General features: G+C 47.6%; 2 protein-coding genes across 17 annotated transcripts in view; one reads left to right on the forward strand and one right to left on the reverse strand.

The window, feature by feature from the left end:
• Window positions 1-692: 692 nt before the first annotated feature.
• Window positions 693-24,063, reverse strand: SDHAF2 (succinate dehydrogenase complex assembly factor 2). Its single transcript, XM_002721021.5, has 4 exons — window positions 23,927-24,063; window positions 21,613-21,836; window positions 21,425-21,534; window positions 693-1,408 (listed from the first exon to the last, which is right to left on the reverse strand). The coding sequence occupies exons 1-4, from the start codon at window positions 23,960-23,962 to the stop codon at window positions 1,278-1,280; spliced, it is 501 nt and encodes a 166-aa protein (XP_002721067.2). The 5' UTR covers window positions 23,963-24,063; the 3' UTR covers window positions 693-1,277.
• Window positions 24,059-24,317, forward strand: part of CPSF7 (cleavage and polyadenylation specific factor 7) — a 30,606-nt gene continuing 30,347 nt past the window's right edge. For 7 of the 16 annotated variants that reach the window (XR_007914312.2, XM_070069770.1, XM_051833173.2 and 4 more), the window contains exon 1: window positions 24,059-24,194. The gene's annotated coding sequence lies outside the window, so the exon portion shown is untranslated. Of the gene's footprint in view, window positions 24,311-24,317 lie in introns of all 16 variants that reach the window. The other 9 variants (XR_011387002.1, XM_070069773.1, XM_070069772.1 and 6 more) reach the window with 4 other exon arrangements.

The raw sequence follows: 24,317 nt of genomic DNA on the forward strand, positions 1-24,317 counted from the left end.
AGCAATAGGTAGTATGTTTTAGTAGAAAGTTCATGAGATTTGGAGACAGAATGAGCTATGCTGAATTCTGGGTTTCTGATTAAAAAGCTACTTGGCCTTGGACAAACTACTCTGAGTCTACTTTCTCATCCACAAGAGGCCTAACACCTCACTTGTCTCTGGTCTGCTGTGAGGCTGTTATGAGATCATGGACATAAAGGATTGCTCTCTTCCTTTCCCTCCTTAGCCAGGACACCAAGGGGCAGGCAGGACCCCAGACCCCAACAAGGCTAGAAGCAGGTACTTGCTTCAAGTGGGCAGCTGCCATGGTCACAAAGCACCTGATCATCAACGCTGGCTGGCTTTCTTCTGGTAAGCACCTTTAGATGGCCGGGCCCAGCCTGGGTGACTGACTCTTGAGACTGGATTACGGCTAAGGGCACACCCTCCGGGGAGCTCACCACTACAAGGCAGAACTCTCCTGGCCCCAGAGCTAAATGCTTCCAACCAATTTATTCTAACACATCACGTCCTCTGTGTTACTATTCAGTCAACTAAAGTCACTGTGAAGACTGTAGAAATGAAGGGAAAAGTTTGCCATAGCACTGCATGAAATAAAACCTATAATTGCAACCTTGTAAAACTGTATGACTATGGTTATTATGGGAGGAGAGGCAAAATGAAAATAATTGTAAGAGCTGGGGAACTATAAATTTCTTTTTATCATTATTCTTTAATATTCAATTATCTCTCAATTTACAAAGTGCGTGGTTTAAAGAAAATCTGACAACAAAGACACAGACACTTAAGCAGTATGGCCTCATTCTGCCTGCTGTGCTTTCAACAGTTCAGCTCAGGGGGCCTGGATCAACTTCCTTTGGCAGAAAGGATCACACCAGGTTGGAGGGAGGGGAATTTCACTTTAACAAAGCCCTGGACCACCAGGGTCGGGGGTGGCTTCCACACAGCAGGTACAGCTGGCTACCTCTTTCTGGGAGTACTTGCAGCAGAAGCAGCGAGCCAGCAAGATTTCTTCCCCTACAGCGCCCTCTTGTGGCAGATCTGCCAGTAGCACTGGCAGCCAAAGTCAGGCCATAGTGTCAGCAACACTGATAACCACTCACAAAGGTCAGAACTGAACAAAAAAGTGCCAGAATGAGTCACACGGCTCAGCTACATTTATGTCCTGTGGGGGAGGGTGAGTTAAGCGCCTCAGAAGAAGCAAGAGGCCAAGATCACATCCACTGGGAGTAGTTACCATCTTCAGACTGAGAGCCTTGCCAGGCCGTGGGCACAGCTCAACGTGGCTTTTCAAAGAGGTACTCCAAATCCGGGGCACGCAGCCTCTGCTCCTTGTTTTTGTTTTTAGCAAAGTCTCTCAGCAGTGCCATGACTTCATTTTCAAATATTTCTGGGGCCGGTTTTGCTTCTGCAAGAGAAAAGTAGACAGAAAGAATTATGCCACAGTCAGTGCTCAGATACAAGGATCTTAAAACTTTCTTGAAACTGTCCTTGGCCAAGAACCACAGATGGCTATCCAGACTGCAGACTGTATCCATTCTTTCTCGAGATGTACAGCATACATGATGTCAGCCTGTAGGCCAACAGCTGCTCCCATGCCGTGTTTATAGAGAACGGCTGCTTTTATTTTTTATTTATTTTATTTTATTATTATTATTTTTTTTTTTGACAGGCAGAGTGGACAGTGAGAGAGAGAGACAGAGAGAAAGGTCTTCCTTTGCCGTTGGTTCACCCTCCAATGGCCGCCACAGCTGGCGTACTGCGGCCGGTGCACCGCGCTGATCCGATGCCAGGAGCCAGGAGCCAGGTGCTTTTCCTGGTCTCCCATGGGGTGCAGGGCCCAAGCACCTGGGCCATCCTCCACTGCACTCCCTGGCCACAGCAGAGAGCTGGCCTGGAAGAGGGGCAACCGGGACAGAATCCGGCGCCCCAACCGGGACTAGAACCCGGTGTGCCGGCGCCGCTAGGCGGATGATTAGCCTAGTGAGCTGCGGCGCCGGCGAGAACGGCTGCTTTTGAGTTAGGGCAGCAGAGCTAAGTCACTGGGGCAGTGACCATATGGCTGCAAGACTGAGTATTTATTGCCCAGTACTTTTCTTTTTAAAGATTTATTTTTATTTATTTGATAGACAGTTACAAACAGAGGTAGAAACAGAGAGAAAGAGAGGTCTTCCACCCACTGGTTCACTCCCCAGATGGCAACAACAGCCAGAGCTGAGCTTAATTCAGAAGCCAGGAGCTTCTTCCAGGTCTCCCACGTGGGTTCAGCAGCCAAGGACTTGGGCCATCTTCTACTGCTTTCCCAGGCCACAGCAGAGAGCTGGATTGGAAGAGGAGCAGCTGGGACTCGAATTGGCGCCCATATGGGATGCAGGTGACAGCTTTACCCGCTACACCACAGCACCGGCCCCTTGTCCGGTACTTTACTTTGTGAACATTCTAGCACCCCTGGTCTACATAGTTTTGGCTATACCACCGTGCTTTGCATCTGGCATTTCAGTTTCTCCAAGTACTATGTCTCCCTCTCTAATCTGCACATTTCCTGAGACAAAAGCTTCTACTTTATCAGTTAGAGGTCCTAGGTTAGAAGTGACAGAAACTTCAGACATTTGTAAACTTAAGCAAAAAGGAATTTTCTGGAATGCTATTTGAGGCACTGTAACAAAATGGAGAACCAGATTTAAGCAGACAGGCAACCCAGGCACTGGCAGCAGAGCAATGAGAACGCCAGCACACTCTCGCAGTCTCACAGCAGTGCTGCTCACCCCAGCCGTTTCTTCACAGCATTCCAGCAGTGCTCCTCACCCCAGCCGTTTCTTCCACCCTTAAGACACTTGCTTAAGGGGCCCACATTGTGGCGTAGTGGGTAAAACTCCTGCCTGCAATGCTGGCATCCCATATTGGTGCTGGTTCATGTCCCATCTGCTCCATTTCTGATCCAGCTCCTCGCTAATGGCCTGGGAAAAGCAGTGGTCCAAGTGGTTGGGCCTCTGATACCCATGTGAGAGATATGGATGAAGCTCCTGGCTGCTGGCTTTTGCCTGGCCCTGCCCTAGCCTTTGCCGCCATCTGGGGAGTGAAGCAGTGGATGGAAGATCTTTCTCTGTCTCTCCCAATCTCTTCAAATAAATAAATCTTTAAAAAAAAAAAAAAAAAGGGCTGGTGCTGTGGCTCAGCAGGTTAAAGCCCTAGCCCGAAGTGCCAGTGTCCCATGTGGTGCAAGTTCCAGTCCTGGATGCTTCACTTTTGATCCAGCTCCCTGCTGATGCGCTGAGAAGTTAGCAGAGGATGGCCCAAGTGCTTGGGCCCCTGCACCCATGTGGGAGATCTGGAGGAAGCTCCTGGCTCTGGCCTGGCTATTGCAGCCATTTGGGGAAAGAACCAGTGGATGGAAGATCTCTCTTTTTCTCTGTCTCTCCTCTCTCTCTCTAACTCTGCCTTACAAGTTAAAAAAAAAAAAAAAGACACTTACTTAAGTTATAATTAGAAGCAATGCCTCTCACATGCAAAACTTAGGTAAGGCACTCCAAAATTATCAATACAAGGATACTTGAAAAAGTTTGTAAAAAATAGTGGGATTAGCCGGCGCTGCGGCTCAACAAGCTAATCCTCCGCCTGTGGCGCCGGCACACCAGGTTCTAGTCCTGGTCGGGGTGCCGGATTCTGTCCTGGTTGCTCCTCTTCCAGTCCAGCTCTCTGCTGTGGCCAGGGAGTGCAGTGGAGGATGGCCCAGGTGCTTGGGCCCTGCACCCACATGGGAGACCGGGAGAGGCATCTGGCTCCTGATCGGCATGGTGCGCCAGCCGCAGTGGCCATTGCGGGGTGCACCAACAGACACTTTCTGTCTCTCTCTCTCACTGTCCACTCTGCCTGTCAAAAAAAAAAAGTGGGATTAAGGGGCTGGCACTGAGGCATAGTGGGTAAAAACCACTGCTTGTGGCACCGGCATCCCATATGGGCGCCAGTCCAAGTCCTGGCTGCTCCACTTCCTATCCAGCTCCCTGCTGGTGCATCTGGGAAAGCAGTGAAGATGGCCCAAGTACTTGAGCCCCTGCACTCACATGGGAGACCCAGAGGAAGCTCCTCACTCCTGGCTCTGGGTGGGCCCAGCTCTGGCTGTTGCAGCCATTTGGGGAGTGAACTAGCAGATGGGAGATCCTCTCTGTCTCCCACCCTCCTTCCCATAACTCTTAAATAAATAACTCTTTTTTAAAAAATGAACTAAAAGGTAAGTTCAAGGGCTGGATGTTTGCAGAGTGGTTAAAATGCCACTTGTGGGGGTGAGGGTCAGTGTTGTGTCACAGCAGGTGAAGCCACAGCATTTGTGCTGGCATCCTGTATCAAGATGCTGGTTTGAGTCCTGGCTTCTCAGCTTCCAATCTAGTTCCCTGCTAATGTGCCTGGGAAGGCAGTAGAGGACGGCCCAAGTACTTGGGCCCCTGACTCCCACATGGGAGATGAGGATGGGCTTTCTGGTTCTTCGCTTTGGCCTAGCCCAGAGCTGGCTGTTGCAGCCAACTGGGGTCTAAAGCAGTAGATGGAAGCGCTTTCTCTGTGTCTCTGTCTATCTCTTTCTTTTGCTTTACCTTTCAAAAAAATAAAGTTATGCAAAAAAAAAAAAAAAAAAAAAAAAAAAAAAAAAAAAAAAGATAGCACTTGGGACACCTGCATCCCACATTGGAGAACCTGGGTTAGAGTCCCAGCTCCACTGCCAACCCCAGCTTCCTGCTAATGTGCACCCTGGGAGACATTAGGTGATGGTTCAAGCAGCTGAGCCCCTGCCACACAGTCTGGAGACCCAGACTGAATTCCTAGCTCCTGACTTAAACCTGGCCCAGCCCCAGCTGTTGTAGGCATTTGGAGAGTGAATGGAAGATCTCTGTCACTCTGCCTTTCAAATACATAATTGTTTTAAAGTAAGTTTATTTTGATGCAAACAAATTTTGAAATCTATGCACAGTTTTTTTCATAATATGCATTTTCATGAACTTTTTGAAGACCCCTGCTATGCATGGATTCAAACTTTTTTTGCACCAAAATAAATTTTACCTTTTAATTTCAGTTTCTACATACAGCTTTGTGTAAAATGCTAGGAGAGGGAATTCCTCAAAACCAAGCCCAATTCCCTTTCAGCATGGGACCAGGCATTCAGTGAGTGTTCTGGTTTTTTGTGATGCTCAAAATAAAATCAAGATTGGGGCCTCCCTCGAGGATATAGAAAGTTGGAAAGAAGACTGCACCGATCTGGGCAACACGAAAAAGCCAGAAAAGCTACCGATACACCTTCTCTTGAAGTTATCCAAGACAGCACAAACAATCCAAGAGGCCCTCACGGGAGAAGCTGACATGAGGACTTGTTCTCTGTAACAGGCACAGGAAGAGGATACCAGGCACCACACAAACTGCTAAGAAAAATTCAGCTGAAGTTTGTAATGAACTGTTAAATGCCAAGTGTGATTTTGTCTAAGAATAAAACCCCTGGGAACCGCAAATACAAGTGCAGCTGACAGGTTCTTCTCAACAAACCTCCATTGTGTGTGCTCCAACAAAGACTGGGCACAGAGCAGGCAGCTGGCGACCTCCTCCTGCAGGATGCAGGCCAAGAGCAGGGGAGCAGTCAAAACGGGGAAAAAAGCCTAACGCTCAGTTGGACCCTCTCCTCTACAGAACGGAAGCCTCCACTGACCAGGAGACCCTGTCTCACAGCGCACAGGTGAGTGACCATGCGTGCTGATGGAAGGGCAAAAGAAAAACAAAATCCTACCCTGGGGGAGGGGCAGGATCACTGAGCATTCCCAGGTCCCAAGCGCAGGGTCTCAGGGACTGCCTGAGACTAAGGCTGGAAAAAGCTAATGGAGAACATCCTCCAAGCTCGTCTCTCCTAAACTAAGGGGCAGCAAGCAGAAAGCAACAGGATCTACTGTTGGGGGAGGTGAGAGCAGGGGCACACATTGCCTCTGAGGCTGAAAGCTGAGGGCAGAACAGGAACACCGAGAAACAATCTCTAAATAGCCTCCACTCAAGCACACCGAGGCTAATGATGCCCTGAAGGTAACCAAGGTAAAGACAAAAGCCAAACTGCGGGCTGGGCAGTCTGCACAGGATCAAGATACGGCTGGGCACATCTGGATCTCATACGGGAGTGCCTGGGTCTCAGTCCAGCTCTGCTCCCAATTCTAGCTTCCTGAAAACGTGAACCCCGGGAGATAGTGGATGGATGGCTCACGCACTTGGGTTCCTATCACCCATGTGGGAGACTCATATTGAGTTCCCAACCCCCAGCTTCAGCCAGGCCCAGCCCCAATCGCTGTGGGCATTTGGGGGAGTGAAGCAGTGGACTGAAAGAACTGTCTCTCTCTGCCTCGCAAATAAATAAATAAAAATTAAAATCTAACCCGGCTTCATTCCTAACTTGACTGACTTGATCCCTCATACTAATAAGCATGCAGAAGCAGCATGCTCATTTCTAGGAATACTGTTTGCCTCAGTCTTTACTGCTTCATCATGATGTCTAACACTGGATGAAAAATCATGATACACACACAAAAGAAGGGGGGAAAACTACACTGTCAAGGGGGCAAAACAATCGATGGAAACAGACACAGAGATGACTGAGGTGTCTGAACTATCAGCTAGGGAATTCCAAATAACTATGACTAACATCAAAGACTAGTGGAGGCCGGTGCCACGGCTCAATAGGCTAATCCTCCACCTGCGGCGCCGGCACACCGGGTTCTAGTCCTGGTCGGGGTGCCAGATTCTGTCCCGGTTGCCCCTCTTCCAGTCCAGCTCTCTGCTGTGGCCAGGGAGTGCAGTGGAGGGTGGCCCAAGTGCTTGGGCCCTGCACCCGCATGGGAGACCAGGAGAAGCACCTGGCTCCTGGCTTCGGATCAGCACAGTGCACCAGCCGCAGCGGTCATTGGGGGGTGAACCAACGAAAAAGGAAGACCTTTCTCTCTGTCTCTCTCTCTCACTGTCCACTCTGCCTGTCAAAAAAAAAAAAAAAAAAAAAAAAAGATTAGGGGAAAACATAGTCAAAATGCATGAGCAGATGAGACATCCCAGCAGGGAGCCGACAATTATAAAACACATCTGGGGCTGGCGTGGTGTCGGCATCCCTTATGGGTGCCGGTTCTAGTCCCAGCTGCTCCTCTTCTGATCCAGCTCTCTGCTATGGCCTGGGAAGGCAGTGGAGGATGGCCCAAGTCCTAGGGCCCCTGTACCCGTGTGGGAGACTGGAGGAAGCTCCTGGCTCCGGATTGGCACAGCTCTGGCTGTTGAGGCCATTTGGGGAGTGAATCAATGGATGGAAGACCTTTCTCTCTCTCCCTGTCTGTAACTCTACCTCTCAAATAAATAAATAAAATCTTAAAAAAAAAAAAAAAAAAAACAACCTCACATCTAAGTACTAGAAATACAGTAGCAGAGGGGCTAGTGATGTGGCACAGTGGGTAAGGCTGCTGCCTGTGGTGCCTGCGTCCCATACAGGTGCTGGTTCAAATCCTGGCTGCTCCACTTCTTTTTTTTTTTTTGACAGGCAGAGTGGACAGTGAGAGAGAGACACAGAGAGAAAGGTCTTCCTTTGCCGTTGGTTCACCCTCCAATGGCCGCCGCGGCCGGCGCGCTGCGGCCGGCGCACCGCGCTGATCCGATGCCAGGAGCCAGGAGCCAGGTGCTTTTCCTGGTCTCCCATGGGGTGCAGGGCCCAAGCACCTGGGCCATCCTCCACTGCACTCCCTGGCCACAGCAGAGGGCTGGCCTGGAAGAGGGGCAACCGGGACAGAATCCGGCACCCCGACCGGGACTAGAACCCGGTGTGCCGGCGCCGCTAGGCGGAGGATTAGCCTAGTGAGCCGCGGCGCCGGCCCGGCTGCTCCACTTCTAATCCAGCTCCCTGCTAATGTGCCTGGGAAAGCGTGGAAGATGGCCCAAGTCCTTGGCCCCCTGCAGGCAGTGGGAGACAGAGAAGCTCCAGGATCCTAGCTTAGGATGGGCCCAGCTCTGGCTGCTGTGGACATTTGGGGAGTGAACCAGTGGATGGAAAACCTCTCTCTGTCTGTCTCTGCCTTTCTGTAACTCTATCTTTCAAATAAATAAATAAATCCTTAAAAAAAAAAAACAAAACAGTAGCAGAATGACTTCAACAGGCTCATCATGAGATTTGACATAATCCAAGGAAAGAATTAGAAAATAGGTCAGGGGCCGGTGCTGTGGCATAGCAGGTAAAGCCATCACCTGCAGTGCCGGGATCCTATGTGGGCACTGGTTTGAGACCCGGCTGTTCCACTTCCAATCCAGCTCTCTGCTGTGGCCTGTGAAAGCAGTGGAAGATGGCCCAAGTTCTTGGGCCCCTGAACCCACACAGAAGACCCGGAAAGAAGCTCCTGAACCCACATAGAAGACCCGGAAAGAAGCTCCTGGCTTTGGATTGGTGCAGCTCTGGCTGTTGTGGCCAGTTGGGGAGTAAACCAGCGAATGGAGGATCTCTCTCTCTCTCTCTGCCTCTCCTTCTTTCTCTATAGGATGCTTTCAAAGAAATAAATATATCTTAAAAAAAAAAAAGAAAATAGGTCAATAGCTACTAGCCAACACAAATCACAAAAACTGATATATAAGAAGAAAAATGAGTGAAAAATGCAAAGCAGAGAGTCCAAAAGCTACAGGACAATACTAAATGACCTAACCCAATGTAACTGGAATTCCAGAGAAAAAGAGAACAAGGCAGAAGAAATACCTGAAGACAGAATGGCTGAGATTTTTTTCCGACAACAGTGAAAGATATAGAAACACAGATACAACATGCCCAGGGAACACAAAGCAGGATAAATACCAAAACAAACAACCAAACACATCATATTCAAACAGCTAGAAACCAAAGATAAAATACCAAAGACACTGAGAAAGAAAAGACACATACAAAGTAATGAAGATACAGTAGGCTTCTTTCAGAAACTTGGCAAACCAGAAGACAGCACATGTAACATGAGAGGAGTCTGAAGCTTGCAGTGTGCTAAAGGCAACCAAAGCAACAACAAAACCCAAATCCAGCTCAATTCCAGACTAGATGGACTCCATTCTGCACACCAATGGTCCAATAACACAAGTGTGCCCTCTTTTTTTTTTTTTTTTTTTTGACAGGCAGAGTGGATAGTGAGAGAGAGAGATAGAGAGAAAGGTCTTCCTTTTGCCGTTGGTTCACCCTCCAGTGGCTGCCGTGGCCACGCGCTGCAGCCAGCCCACCGCGCTGATCTGATGGCAGGAGCCAGGTACTTATCCTGGTCTCCCATGGGGTGCAGGGCCCAAGTATTTGGGCCATCCTCCACTGCACTCCCTGGCCACAGCAGAGAGCTGGCGTGGAAAAGGGGCAACCAGGACAGAATCTGGCACCCCGACCGGGACTAGAACCCGGTGTGCCGGCGCCACAAGGCAGAGGATTAGCCTAATGAGCCGCGGTGCCGGCCAAGTGTGCCCTCTTAAATTGCAAGAAAAAAAAAAAAAAAACACAAAACTGTGAACACAGTATCCTGTAATCTGTGAAAAAGTCTCTCTAAATGAAAACCAAAGCCAAGAGAATTCCTAACAGCCTGCCTTCAACGCAAAAAATACTTAAGGAAGTTCCTCAGGCAAAAGGAACTGCCTGTTTGTAACTCTGCCTCTCAAATAAATAAATCGGTAAAAAATTAATAAAATAAAGATGCATACTAGAAACCCTAGGGCAATCACTAAAATATACAATTATAATTTGTATAAAAACTTATCAGATTAGGCAGGCACCGCGGCTCACTAGGCTAATCCTCTGCCTAGCGGCGCCGGCACACCGGGTTCTAGTCCCAGTTGGGGCGCCGGATTCTGTCCCGGTTGCCCCTCTTCCAGGCCAGCTCTCTGCTGTGGCCAAGGAGTGCAGTGGAGGATGGCCCAGGTGCTTGGGCCCTGCACCCCATGGGAGACCAGGAAAAGCACCTGGCTCCTGGCTCCTGCCATCGGATCAGCGCGGTGCGCCGGCCGCAGTGGCCATTGGAGGGTGAACCAATGGCAAAGGAAGACCTTTCTCTCTGTCTCTCTCTCTCACTGTCCACTCTGCCTGTCAAAAAAAAAAAAAAAAAAAAAAAAAACACCTTATCAGATTAGACAAAAAATGAAGACTACATAGACTGTCTACAAGAAATTCAATTCAAACACAAATATAAATGATAAGTTAAAGGTACAAAAATGATGTGTTAGGAACCCTTCCAGGATGGCCTGCAAATTCCCTGCTACCCTGGGGCCCAAGCCCTGCGTGATCTCTAGGACTGCTGTTCCTATGATTAGGCTGTAATCAGGCTGTGAATTGGCCCTCAGCCACAGATGTTGCCCAGGCAGGCCGGATCTAACCACGAGAGCCCCTTCAAAGCACAGCTTTCCTCAGCTGGTAGCAGAAGGGAAGCCAGAGAGCTGTGAAGCAGGACAGGGATCCATACGACAGCGGCTTTCCATGGCTGGGATGGAGGAGGCCAAGTGGGAAGGATCTTTAGGAACTGAAAGAGATGGACAGTGAGCAAGACAATAGAGATCTTAGTTCTACAACTGCAAGAAAGTACATTCTTTCCTGGTGGTGTAGCCAGTAGAGCCACCACCTGCAATGTCAGCATCCCATATGGGCACTGGTTTGAGTCTCAGCTGTTTCACTTCCAATCCAGCTCCCTGCTAATGTGCCTGGGAAAGCAGCAGAATATGCCCCAACTGCTTTCCTGGAGGAAAGTCCTTGCTCCGGGCTTTGGATTGGCCGTTGTGGCCATGGCGGGAGTGAACCAGCAGACGGAAGATCTCTGTCTCTTTCCCTTGCTCTCTCTCTGTAACTCTGTCTTTCAAATAAATGAATAAATCTTTTAAAAAGGAAAAGAAAGAAAATGAATTCTTCTAACAACCCAATGGGCTTGGAAGTAGATTCTTCCCCAGTCTCTAGGCAGGAACGTAGAACATCTGATCCACGACTGCAGACTGAGTGAGGTCTTGGGCATGGCTCTGACCTACAGAACCATGAGCTAATAAAAGTCAGTGAGAGGGGCCGGCACTGTGGTGCAGCAGGTTAAAGCCCAGAGTGCTTAAAGGTCAGTTACTCTACTTCCAGTGAGAGCAGATACCCTAGGAGTACCTGACCCTGGACAGGGGTCTCACACTTTCCCAGAATGGACAGTGTCATGACTCACGGTGACTTGCTGGGACTAAGAACACGGCCACTGTCAAGCACAATGAGGAGCGGTTTTAGAGATGAGCACCTTACAAAGAAATTAAACACTCCCCAAGGGCAACATATCTAGCTTGAAAAAAGTAATGTGCAGGGCCAGCACTATGGCACAGTTGGTTAAAATCATGGCCACCGCATGGGAGACCAGGAGGAAGCACCTGGATCCTGACTTCAGATCGGTGCAGCTCCAGCCGTAGCGGCCATTTGGGGGGTGAACCAATGGAAGGATGTCCTTTCTTTCTGTCTCTCTTTCTCACTGTCTATAACTCTACTTGTCAAAAACAAACAAACAAACAAACAAACAAAACAAAACAAAACAAAAAAACTACAAACACCAACAACCATGGCCAGCAGCACTGGCATCCCATATGAGTGCTGGTTTGAGTCCCAGCTGCTCCACTTCCAATCCAGCTCTTCGTTTAGCCTGGGAAAGCAGTAGAAGATGGCTCAAGTCCTTGGGTCCCTGCACCCGCGTGGGAGACCCAGAAGAGGCTCCTGTCTCCTGGCTTTGGATCAGCGTAGCTCCGGCCGTTGAGGCCAATTGGGAAGTGAACCAAAGGATAGAAGGCCTCTCTCTCTGCCTCTCCTTTCTCTGTGTAACTCTAACTTGCAAGTAAAATAAATAAATCTTCAAATAAAAAAGAAATTAAAAAAAATAAAACAAAACAAAAACAACCTGGAGTACCTTACTCCTTTTACTATCTGGACATTTCAGAACAAAGAATAGTATGGTTAGGGCTGGTGCTGTGGCTCAGTAGATTAATCCTCTGCCTGTGGCGCCGGCATCCCATATGAGCGCCGGTTCTAGTCCTGGCTGCCCTTCTTCCCATCCAGCTCTCTGCTATGGCCTGGGAAAGAAGTGGAAGATGGTCCAAGTCCTTAGGCCCCTGCACCCACAGGAGCCAGGCTTCTCCTGGCTCCTGGCTTCGGATCGGCGCAGCTCGGGCCATTGCGGCCAACTGGGGAGTGAACCAGTGGATGGAAGATCTCTCTCTCTGCCTCTCCTCTCTCTGTGTAACTCTGACTTTCAAATAAATAAATCTTTAATAAAAAAAATTATAGAGATTACAACACACCTCTCATAGGAACTGACAGATTAAGCACTCAGAAAATCAGTTAGAACATAGAAGACATGAAGAATAGTATCAATCAACCTGACTTAGTTGACATAGAAAACTTTACCCATAAGTACAAAACACATCATATTCATGTGCACTTGGAACATTCATCAAGACAAAAAGTCAACAAATTCTGGAAATTTTCCAAATGTTTCAAACTTAAACATCATACATCTAAATAACTCATGGGTCAAGAAGAGTCATTTGTGGGTTGGAGTTGTGGTGCAATGAGTTAAGCCTCTGCCTGGGATGCTGGCATCCCAAATGGGCAGTGGTTCAAGTCCTGCCTGCTTAACCCCCAATCCAGCTCCCTGCCAATGTGCCTGGGAAAGCAGCAGAAGATGCAGTAAGTACTTCAGCCCCTGCCATCCATGTGGGAGACCTGGATGGAGTTCTAGGATCCCAGCTTTGGCCTGGCTCAGCCCTGGCTATTGCAGCCATCCGAGGAATAAACCAGCAGCTGGAAGATCTATCCATCGTTCTGTCTCACTCACTCTTAATCTCTCTGCAATTTTGCATTCAAATTTGTAACATGAAGCTCAAACAGTGCTAAGAAAATTTATAGTATTAAATGTTTATAGTGGAAAAGGTTTCAGGTCAATGAGCTCAGCTTTTACCTTAAGAAACTAAAAACAGCAAATTAAGTACAATGCAAGGAGAAAAAAGGAAATAATGGAAATAAGAGCAGAAATCAGCAACACTGAAATCAGAAAAGTCAGTGAAATAAAAAAAACTGGTTCTTTGAAAATACGAATAAAATTGAGAACTTCTAGCCAGACTGATCAATTAAAAAAGGATAAAAGACGGATATCACTACAGCTCCTTGGATATTAAAAGAAAAAGAGATTAGAAATTTTGTGTCCACATATATAACTTAAATGAAATAAATATATTTATTGAAAGATTAATTATCAAGTCTTACCTTAGAATAGGTAACCTGAATCATTTGAAATCCATTAAAAAACATTTAATTTTACAGTTAAAAACTTCCAATAATGAAAATCCTAGGCTTTGCTAACAAATTCTATTAAACGTTAAGGAAGAAATAGTAATTCTACAAAAAGTCTTCAAGAAAACTCAAGAGGAGGCTGGTGCCAGCACACCGGGTTCTAGTCCCGGTCGGGGCGCCGGATTCTGTCCCGGTTGCCCCTCTTCCAGGCCAGCTCTCTGCTGTGGCCCAGGAGGGCACTGGAGGATGGCCCAAGTGCTTGGGCCCTGCACCCCATGGGAGACCAGAAGTACCTGGCTCCTGGCTTCGGATCAGCGCGGTGTGCCGGCCGCAGTACGCCAGCCGTGGCGGCCATTGGAGGGTGAACCAACAGCAAAAGGAAGACCTTTCTCTCTGTCTCTCTCTCTCTCACTATCCACTCTGCCTGTCAAAAAAAAAAAAAAAAAAAAAAAAAAAAAAAAAAAAAAAAAAACACACCTCAAGAGGAAAGTGCACCTGACCCCTCTTTTTAGGAAGCTAACATTACCCTGTTCAAAACCAGAAAACCACTACCAATACACACCAATATCCTTCCTAAGACAGATTGTCAAATTATTGGCAAGTGGAATCCAACAATATCATTACCGTGGAAAGGAAGGTTGGTCTAAGATTTGAAGATTAATCAGCCAGTCCTTTCGCATATCAATAAGCTCAGGGAAAGAATGCCATCACTAAGAAATGATCATCTTAACAAATCAACAGCATTTGACAAAATTTATGATAAACTGCTCAATATACTCAAAAAAAAGGAAACTTTCTCAACCTGGTAAAAGACATTTATAGACCAGCACCATGGCTCACTAGGCTAATCCTCTGCCTGTGGCGCCGCACCCCACGTTCTAGTCCTGGTTGGGGGGCCGGATTCTGTCCCGGTTGCTCCTCTTCCAGTCCAGCTTTCTGCTGTGTCCCGGGAAGGCAGTGGAGGATGGCCCAAGTGCTTGGGCCCCGCACCCGCATGGGAGACCAGAAGGAAGCACCTGGCTCCTGGCTTTGGATTGGCGCAGTGCGCCGGCCGCAGCAGCCATTTGGGGGGTGAGCCAACGGAAGGAAGACCTTTCTCCACACTTGATCTTAGCCAAAAGGCCAAGAAGCGATGGGAAGACCTTTCTCTGTCTCTCTCTCTCACTAACTCTGCCTGTTAGAAAAAAAAAAAAGGCATTTATAACCAACCTACAGCTAAAATTATGCCTAATAGTGAAAGGTGAAATACTTTACCCCTAACACTGGTGAGGCAAGGATGCCTATTCTCACCATGGTTATTTAAACCTTATTATGCTGGAGTCCTGAATATCATAATAAGGTAAGTATAAGACAGAAAATGAAAGAAAATCATGTCTAGTCAGATGATACAACTGTCTACACAAAAAAATCCCAAAGAATCTTCAAAGGAACTTCTAAATTGATTTAGCAAGGCCACATTCTACAAAGTCAATATGCAAAGATCAATTATATGTCTACATTTTAGCAACAAGAAATTGGAAAAGTCTAAAAAGTAGCACTTTTGGGCCTCTGCACCCACGTGGGAGACCCGGAAAAAGCTCCTGGCTCCAGATTGGAGCCAACTGGAAAGTGAACCAGCGGATGGAAGACCCCCCCCCCACCCGGTGTAACTCTTTCAAATAAATAAATAAATCTTAAAAAAAAAAGAAAAAGAAAAAGAAAAAGGATTGTACGTACGACAGTAATCCCTTCAGGCATCTGCCCTAGAGGTTAAGCTGCTGGTAAGGATGCCTGTGTTCCATACCATAGTACCTGGATCTAAGTATTGGCTCTGCTCCAGAACCTAGCTTCCTGCTAATGTATATCCTGGGAGACAGCAGGTGACGGCTTAAGTAGCCAGGTTCTTACTACCCACGTGAGAGATATGGATTGAGTTCCTGGCTCCCAACTTTGGCCTGGTCCAGGCTAGCCATTGCAGGCAGTGGAAGAGTAAACCAGTGAATCAGAGTTCTCTCTTTGTCAGTCTGCTTCTCTCTCTGCCTCTCAAATAAATATTTTTTTAAAAAATAAATAAATAGGGCCGTGTTGTGGCATAGCAGGTAAAGCCACTGTAATGCCAGCATCGCATATGGGCACTTGTTCGAGTCCCAGGGGCTTCACTTCCTATCCAGCTCCCTGCTAATGGCCTGGGAAAGCAGGAAGATGGCCCAAGTACCTTGGCCCCTACTATTCACATGGGAGACAGGATGAAGCGCCTGTCTTCCAGCTCTGGCCTACCCCAGCCCTGGCCATTGAGGCCACCTGGGGGTGAACCAGCAGATGGCACATCTCTGTCTCTCCTTCTCTCTGTAACTCTGCCTTTCAAATCAATCAATCAATCAATCAATCAATCAATATTTTAAAAATATTGCAGGGCCGGCGCTGTGGTGTGGTAGGTAAGGCCGCCGCCTGCATTGCCAGCATCCCTTATGGGCGCTGGATTGAGTCCGGTTGCTCCACTTCCAATCCAGCTCTCTGCTATAGCCTGAGAAAGCAGTAAAAGATGGCCTAAGTCCTTAGGCCCCTGTACCCGCATGGGAGACCCAGAAGAAGCTCCTGGCTTCTGGCTTTGAATCGGTGCGGCTCCAGCCATAACGGCCAGTCGGGGAGTGAACCATCAGATGGAAGACCTCTCTTTCTCTCTCTGCCTCTCCTTCTCTCTGTGTAACTCTTTCAAGTAAATAAATAAATCTTTAAAAAAAAAATTGCAACTCTTACACTCTTATAGGCAGAAGAATTGTGTACTGGCCATTAAGGAGGCATTGCTTTAATGATCTTATACTTCAAGGTAAGTTCTACAAAAACTCTAGCAGTGAAAGCATTATGGATAGATTATAAATCGTCTGTCCCACATCTGTTAAATTCCCAAGCCTGGAAAAGCTAATGTCAATTTGACATATGATGATCCAATTTGTACAATAAATTGCAAACCTGTGGGGAAAAAAACCCTGCTCTTTGACAATGTGAAGAAAATGAAAAGACAAGCCATAGACCAGGAGAAAAATCTTCTGGACACTTAACTGATAAAGGACTCGAGTCAGGAATCAGTTAAGAACACTCAAAACATGGTAAGAAAACAAACAACCCAGTTTAATGGTACTTCTTAGAATGGCTAAAAACAGAAATGAAATCCTGAGACTAATGAATGCTGGGGGAACTTCAACCTTTCCCTTCACACCTCCTCCCTGGCGACCACTCATCTGTTTTCTGTTCCTAGTGCTGCCCGTTCCAGAGCAACACAGAAAACAGCAAACTATGGCCTACTGCCCATTTTTCATTTTTTAAAGGATTTTAAAATTTTTTAATTTATTTTTCATTTTATTTGAAAGGCAGAGAGACACAGGCACAGAGAGAACGTCTGTCCACTGGCTCAGTCCACAAATGCCTGCATCAGCCAGGGCTGGGTCAGACTAAAGCCTGGAGCCCAGAATTCCTTCTTGGTCTCAATTTGGATAGCAGGGACCTAATTACTTGAGCCATCATCTGCTGTCTCAGAGATGTGTATTAGCAGCACAAAAAATGTGTATTAGCACACAGAAGTGGAGTAGTTGGGACTTGAACCAGGCACTCTGATATGGGATACAGGCATCCCAACAGGGGACTTTGTTGTTACTGTGCCAAATGCCTGTTCCTGCTACTTTTATATAGCCTGAGACCTAAGAATGATTTTTACCTTTTCCCCCCATTAACTAATTAAACAATTAGAGAGCCACAGTGATGGAAAAAGAGAATGAGAGGAACCAGTGCTGTGGTGTAGTAGGTTAAGCATCTGCCAGCAGTACAAGCATCCCATATGGATACTGGTTTGAGTCCCAGCTGCTCCACTTCCAATCCAGCTCCTTGCTGATGGCCTGGGAAAGCAGAAGATGGTCCAGATGCTTGGGCCCCTGCACCCACATGGGAGACCCGGAAGAAGCTCCTGGCTTCGCATTAGTCCAGCTCAGGCTGTTGCAGCCATTTGGGGACTGAACCAGCAGATGGAAGACATCTCTTTCTCTGACTCTCCCTCTGTAACTCTGCCTCTCAAACAAAAAAAATAAAACTTTGAAGAGAGAGAGAGATGAAGCTCTTCCATCTTGAAGTTCATACCCTAAATGTCACCAGCGGCCAGGATTAGAACAAAGCCAAAGCCAGAAGTCAGGATCTTAATCTAGGTCTCTCAAATAATTGGCAGGAACCCAATCACTTGAGTCATCAACACTGCCTCCCAGCGTCTACATTAGCAGGATGATGCAATCAGGAGTGGAGCAGATACTGAACTCAGTTACTCCAATATGAGATGCAGGAATCATACCCAGCATAATAACTGCTAGGCCAAACACTTGCCCTTTAGAATGAGTTTTAAGGGGCCAGTGTTGTGGCTTAGCAGGTAAGGCCACCACCATATGAAGTGCTGGCATCCCATATGGATGCTGGTTCAAGTCCTGGCTGCTCCACTTCCCATCCAGCTCTCTGCTGTGGCCTGGGAAAGCAGTGGAGGATGGCACAAGTGCTTGGGCCCCTGTATCCACGAGGGAGACCCAGAGGAAGCTCCTGGCTCCTGACTTCAGATCAGTCCAGCTCCGGTCATTGTGGCCATCTGGGGAGCGAACCAGTGGATGGAAGACCTTTCTCTTTCTCTTTCTGCCTTGTCTCTTTGTAACTCTGCCTTTCAAATAAATAAATAAATCTTTAGAATGAATTTTAAATGGGAAAGGAAGGAAATTAAGAATATTCCATGACAAATAAAATTACATGAAATTCAGTGTCCATAATTTGTTGGAGGCTAACTTCTGGTACGGCAGATTGAGTCGCCACTTGGGATACCCACATCCCAAGAAGTCCTTTGGGTACCAGCTACTTCATTCCCAATACCGCTTCCTGATAATGTGCCTGGGAAGGCAGCAAATGACGGCTCAAGTATCTCCATCTCTGCCACCCACCTGGGAGACCTGGGTGGAGTTCCAGGCTTCTGACTTTGGCCTGACCCATCCCCAGCTGAGGTAGGCATCAGGGAGAATAAATCAGTGAATGGAGACCTCTAATAAATAAATAAAATCTTCAAAATTTTTTGTTGTTGTTAGAACACAGACACACTTATTTATTATCTATCCTGCTTTCATGCTACAAAGGCAGAGTTGAGAAGTTACAACAGAGACCACATGGACTCCTTGAAGCTAAATACTGACTCTTTGGCTCACTACAGAAATGACTGCTGGGTCTGGCGCTGTGGTATAGCAGGTAAAGCTGCCGTCTACAGTGCCAGCATCCCATATGGGCGCTGGTTCGAGTCCCGGCTGCTCCACTTCCGATCCAGCTCTGTGCTATGTCCTGGGAAAGCAGTACAGGATGGCCCAAGTCCTTCGGCCCCTGCACCCGTGTGGGAGACCCGGGGGAAGCTCCTGGCTCCTGGCTTCGGATCGGCACAGTTCCAGTCATTGCGGCCAACTGGGGAGTGAACCAGCGGATCGAAGATCTCTCTCTCTCTCTCTCTGCCTCTCCTTCTCTCTCTCTTTCAAATAAATAAATAAATCTTAAAAAAAAGATTGTTATAAAGTGAGACATCCACTTACCACATGACTCAGCTATCATTCTCTTGGGTATTTACCCAAGCAACACTACACTAAAACCTATGCTCACAAAATCTGCAAAAAATGCTTACAACAGGGGCCGGCACTGTGGCATAGTGGGCTAAGCCTCTGCCACTGGCAGCAGAGAACCTCTGGATCTAGTTCTGGCTGCTCCTCTTCCGATCCAGCTCTCCGCTATGGACTGGGAAAGCAGTCGAAGATGGCCCAAGTGCTCGGGCCCCTGCACCCATGTGGGAGACCTGGAAGAAACTCAGCTCAGCTCTGGCCGTTGTGGCTATTTGGGGAATGAACCAGCAGATGGAAGACCTTTCTCTGTCTGTCTATAATTTTGCCTGTCAAATAAATAAGTAAATCTTAAAAATGTTTACAGCAGTATAATCACCTAAAACTGGAAAAAACCCTCAAGTCCCTCAACTGGGCAATGGATAAACAGTGAAGGCTCTTTTTTTTTTTTTTTTTTTTGGACAGACAGAGTGAACGAGTGGACAGTGAGAGAGAGAGAGAGAGAGAGAGAAAGTCTTCCTTTGCCGTTGGTTCACCCTCCAATGGCCGCCGCAGCCGGCGCACCACGCTGATCCAAAGGCAGGAGCCAGGTGCTTCTCCTGGTCTCCCATGGGGTGCAGGGCCCAAGCACCTGGGCCATCCTCCAGTGCCCTCCTGGACCACAGCAGAGAGCTGGCCTGGAAGAGGGGCAACCGGGACAGAATCCGGCACCCCGACTGGGACTAGAACCTGGTGTGCCGGCACCGCAAAGTGGAGGTTTAGCCTAGTGAGCCGCGGCGCCGGCCTGGCAATGGATAAACAAACTGTGGTATACCCACATGTGAAATTACTCAACACAATAAATGAAATTTTTTTTTTTTTTTTTTTTTTTTTGGACAGGCAGAGTGGACAGAGAGAGACAGAAAGGTCTTCCTTTTGCCGTTGGTTCACCCTCCAATGGCCGCCGTGGACGGTGTGCTGCGGCCGGCGCATTGCACTGATCCAAAGGCAGGAGCCAGGTACTTATCCTGGTCTCCCATGGGGTGCAGGGCCCAAGCACTTGGGCCATCCTCCACTGCACTCCCGGGCCATAGCAGAGAGCTGGCCTGGAAGAGGGGCAACCGAGACAGAATCCGGCACCCCGACCGGGACTAGAACCCGGTGTGCCAGCGCCGCAAGGCGGAGGATTAGCCTATTGAGCCACGGCGCCGGCCTATTAAATGAACTTTTGATTCAAGTAGCAGCATACACTTTGCTAATTCAGGGCCAAAGATCACACAGTGAATATTTTAGACTCTCTGAGCTTTCACTGGTTGTCTAAGTCTCTAGACTTTGTATTAGTACTCTTACAATTGAACATATAGAAGGGCATCTATTTTCTGATACAAACATTGAGAAATGAAAACAGGAGACCCAAAGTGTGGCAGAAATGGATTAGAAGTCCCCTAATATCCATTCTCCCTGCTCCTTCCATCACTTTTTTGATAACAGAATTCCCAATTTAGCTAGGCACATAGAACAGATTATATTGTCTCCTCCTTATGGCTAGAAGTCATGTAACTAGGTTGGCTGAAGGAAAATCAGTGGAGGATAATGTGTAATTTCCTGAGAAGGATCCACAAAAGGGATATTTGCTTCTGCTTGCTGTTCTCCCAGCTGAAACACAGACACGACAGAGATTCTTGGACCACAGTGCAGACCACACATGCTGAGGGTGTCGGAGCAGCAAGTCAGGAAGAATTTGGACCTCTTTATGTATTTCTTTAGTTATTTGAGAAGCAGAGAAACAGAGGAAGAGAGAGAAGCAGAGTGCTCCTATCTGTTAGTTCACTCCCTAAATGCATGCAATGGCCAGGGCTGAGCTGGGGCCAAGCTGGGAGCTAGGAACACAATCCAGGTCTCCCATGTGGATGGCAGGAACCCAGTGACCTGAGCAGCCACCACTGCCTCCCATGGTCTGCACTGGAAGGAAGCTAGAGTCGGAAGTCAGAGGTAGGAATTGAACTCAGGTACTCCAATGTGGCACGTGGCATCTCAATTGCTAGGATAAATATCCACTCGGGATCTCACGACTTGTTGAAGCCCCTCCATGAGCTCTGGAGAGCCTACCTCTCGATTTCTGTTGTAAGAAAGAAGTTTATATTGCTTAATCCATGACTGTCTTCCATCTTTTACTCACAGCCAAAACTAACCTGAAATACAGATTCCATTCCTCGTAAAGGCAGTGCTTGTAGGTCAAAGGGGCTGCCACTGCGGTGCACGTACAGAGCTGTGTGGGTCCACACAACTCCCAGCCTGGTTCCTCAACCTTCCCTGTGATGCCGTGAAGCTTCACGTGCTGTTGCACGAAATCCCCCTTTTGCTCAAGTTACAATAATTTGTATTCTGTCTTGCAAGGAACTTCAATTAAAACACAAATTTTGCACACTTTGGGAAGATTGAGATAGTGTCCGGGTTGAGTGTCCACTGCATAATTAAAAGAAAACCATTGCCTAGAATAAAATTCCAGACTCAAGTCAGCCTCAGTCACTCTATTTTCATATTATGCTGCTATTCCCAGTACCTGTGGCCCAGTAGTAAATATCCCAGTCATTACTAGGCTCGTTAATCAGGCGATCATAGAGGTTCAGTTGCTTCTCTGTCATGTGGTGCAGATGTTCTTTGGCAAAGAGGCTAAAAACAAGAAAGAAAAAGGCTGAACAGGCTGCCACTGGTCAAAGAGAAGTGACACCCAGATTCCTCTTTCCCTACCTGAGGAGGATGCAGTTTTCCAACATTCCCCTCTTTCTGCTCTCATATAGCAGGCGGGCTCTTTTGGTTTCTATGGATTCATCAGTTCTCTCCTGCCACGGAGGCAAAGGGATCTCAATCAGGTCTTTTTGGGAATCTGTTGGGCTGTTCCCTCTGTAGAAGCGTCTGGATGATGCGACACTGAGCAAAGGAGACAACAGGTTGTGCCTTGACAGTACAAGCACCTGAAATAAAAAAGACACAAACATCTATAGAGAACAAATACCACTGTTGACATTTACTCAGTGTTTACTAGGTGCTAAATATCTTCCATCCCAGTTGTTAAGAAGTCAATGCTGGAGGCCAGTGTTGTGGTATGGTGGTGTTAAGCCACCACATATGACGCTGACACACTGTGAGTGCCAGTTCAAGTCCTGGCTACTCTGCGTCCAGTTCAACTACCTGCTAATACACCTTGGAAAGCAGATGATGGCCTGAGCACTTGGGACCCTGCCACCCACATGGGAGACCTGGATGGAATTCCACACTACTGGCTTCAGCCTGACCCAGCCTGGCCACTGTGGCCATCCGGGGAGTGAATCAGCAGATGGAAGACCTCTCTCTCTCTCTGTCTCTACCTCTCTCTGTAACTGTGTCTTTCCAATAAAGAAAATAAATCTTTAAAAAAAAAAAAAAAAAAAGAAAGAAAAACAAATCAAAACATGACACCACAAAACAATGGAACACAACTGATGAAAAAGGGATAGACAAAAAAGTGATAAGACAGAAAACAAGGAACAAATAGAAAGAGTAACTTTTTCCCTGACAGTAATTGCTTTAAATACAAATGGATAAATTCCCAATCAAAAGACAAGGGTAGCTGAATGAAAAACAAAACAAAAAAATGATACATAGTCTCTAAGAGATTCATTTTAGATTTAAAGACAGGAGCTGCCGCTGTGGCACAGTGGGTGAAAGCCCTGGCCTGAAGTGCCAGCATCCCATGTGGGCACCGGTTCTAGTCCCGGCTGCTCTTCTTCTGATCCAGCTCTCTGCTATGGCCTGGGATAGCAGTAGAGGATGGCCCAAGTCCTTGGGCCCCTGCACCCACATGGGAGACCCAGAAGAAGCTCCTGGCTCCTGGCTTCGGATCAGCACAGCTCTGGCCGTTGCAGCCATCTGGAGAGTGAACCAGTGGATGGAAGACCTCTCTCTCTGTCTCTACCTCTCTAACTCTTTCAAATAAATAAAATAAATCTTTTAAAAAAAGAGAGATTTAAGGACACACATAGGCTGAAAGAATAGAAATGAAATTCCACACAGCAGGGATGACCATACTTACATCAGACGAAACAGATTTAAGTCAAAATTGTCACATGACACAAAAGACATTAAACAAATATAATGTTCTAAATCAATTGTCCAGAAAGGTCTAACTATAACCAGATGCACCCAACCACATCAGAGCATCCAAATACACAAGCAAACAGAACTGAAGGAAGAAACAGAGAGCAATATAGTAATTTTAAAAATGGCCAGAACATCCAAACAGCAGGTCAATAAGGAAATAGAAGACTTAACAATACTACAGAGCAAAAGACCTAACAGATATATACCCTTCATCCTACCCAACACAAGCAAAACACACATTCCTCTCAAGAATACGTTCATTCTCCAGGATAGATCCCATATTTCATCACAAAACAAGTCTCAGCAAATTTAAGAAGGCTTAATGAAGCACACCAGATGATCTTTTCTAACCTCAATGGAATAAAACTCGAAATCAAAAGCAGAAAGAAAAATGAAAATTCACAAATACGTAGTATTAACACATTCCTTGAAAAATCAACGGGCCAAAGATGGAATCAAAAGGGAACTCAGAAGACGTCTTAAAACAAACACTAAAATCCAACATACAAGAAATTATGAGATGTAACAAAAGCAGTTCTAAGAGTGAAGTTTATGGTGGTAAATGCCTACATCAAAAAGCAATATAAAGAGGAGACTGTGAAATCAGGGTAGGCATTTAAAAGGACTTAAGAAACAGGCAGAGAGGGCGCTCAGAGGACAGAGGAGGACAGAAACGGGTGCCCTCGCGGACTGACTTTTCAGCCAGATACTACCAGGTGAGCACACAGCAGGCTCACCAAAGCAGGGAAGCGATCTGAATTTCTTCAGCAGCAGGATCGGCCTCTCCTTGGCCTCCCTTTGCCCTGGGCTACAGGACAGCTGAACGCTCCCGCTTGTCTCCATGACCCCAGAAAACGAAACTTAGTCCCTGATACTGCTGGCCCCCGGCCCCGGCCCCAGCCCCTGGAACCTCCGCGTTCCTCACCCGCGCCAAAGCCGGGAACGCAGGGACCACCGCCATTTTTCCCAACCCGCACCGGAAGTCCCCTCTGGACTACTTCCGGGAACTCCTGACGTCTGGACTAGCGAAGCTCAGCCGCCGCAGAATACTTGAGCCGGAAGATGCGTCCTTGCGTCTGGCGGAAGTGGCGCTGCGTGTGACGCCGCCGGCGGGGGGGCGGGACCTGGGGCGGAGAGCGGTTCGCGCGCTTCGGGCCTAGTCCGGACCTGCCGCCGCTGCCGCCATATTCCCGGTAACGGGGGCGCGCGGCCGGGGGCCGGCTGGGCCGGAAGAAGGGCCGGGACCGACGCTGAGGCGGGGAGGGGGTCGGTTGAGCTTAGGGCGGCCGGAGTCAGCGAGCGGAGGGAGGTGCGGG

Source organism: Oryctolagus cuniculus, chromosome 1 (genome assembly GCF_964237555.1).
Source record: "Oryctolagus cuniculus chromosome 1, mOryCun1.1, whole genome shotgun sequence".
Lineage (NCBI taxonomy): Eukaryota > Metazoa > Chordata > Mammalia > Lagomorpha > Leporidae > Oryctolagus > Oryctolagus cuniculus.

Bases quoted from the DNA above. Each gene is read 5' to 3' on its own strand.
- SDHAF2 (XM_002721021.5), bottom strand. From the start codon at position 23,962: ATGGCGGTGGTCCCTGCGTTCCCGGCTTTGGCGCGG. The intron at 21,535-21,612 runs GTAGGGAAAGAG...TCTTGTTTTTAG, and splicing joins GAAAACTGCATCCTCCTCAG to CCTCTTTGCCAAAGAACATC. The intron at 1,409-21,424 runs GTACTGGGAATA...TTTCTCTTGCAG, and splicing joins TATTTACTACTGGGCCACAG to AAGCAAAACCGGCCCCAGAA.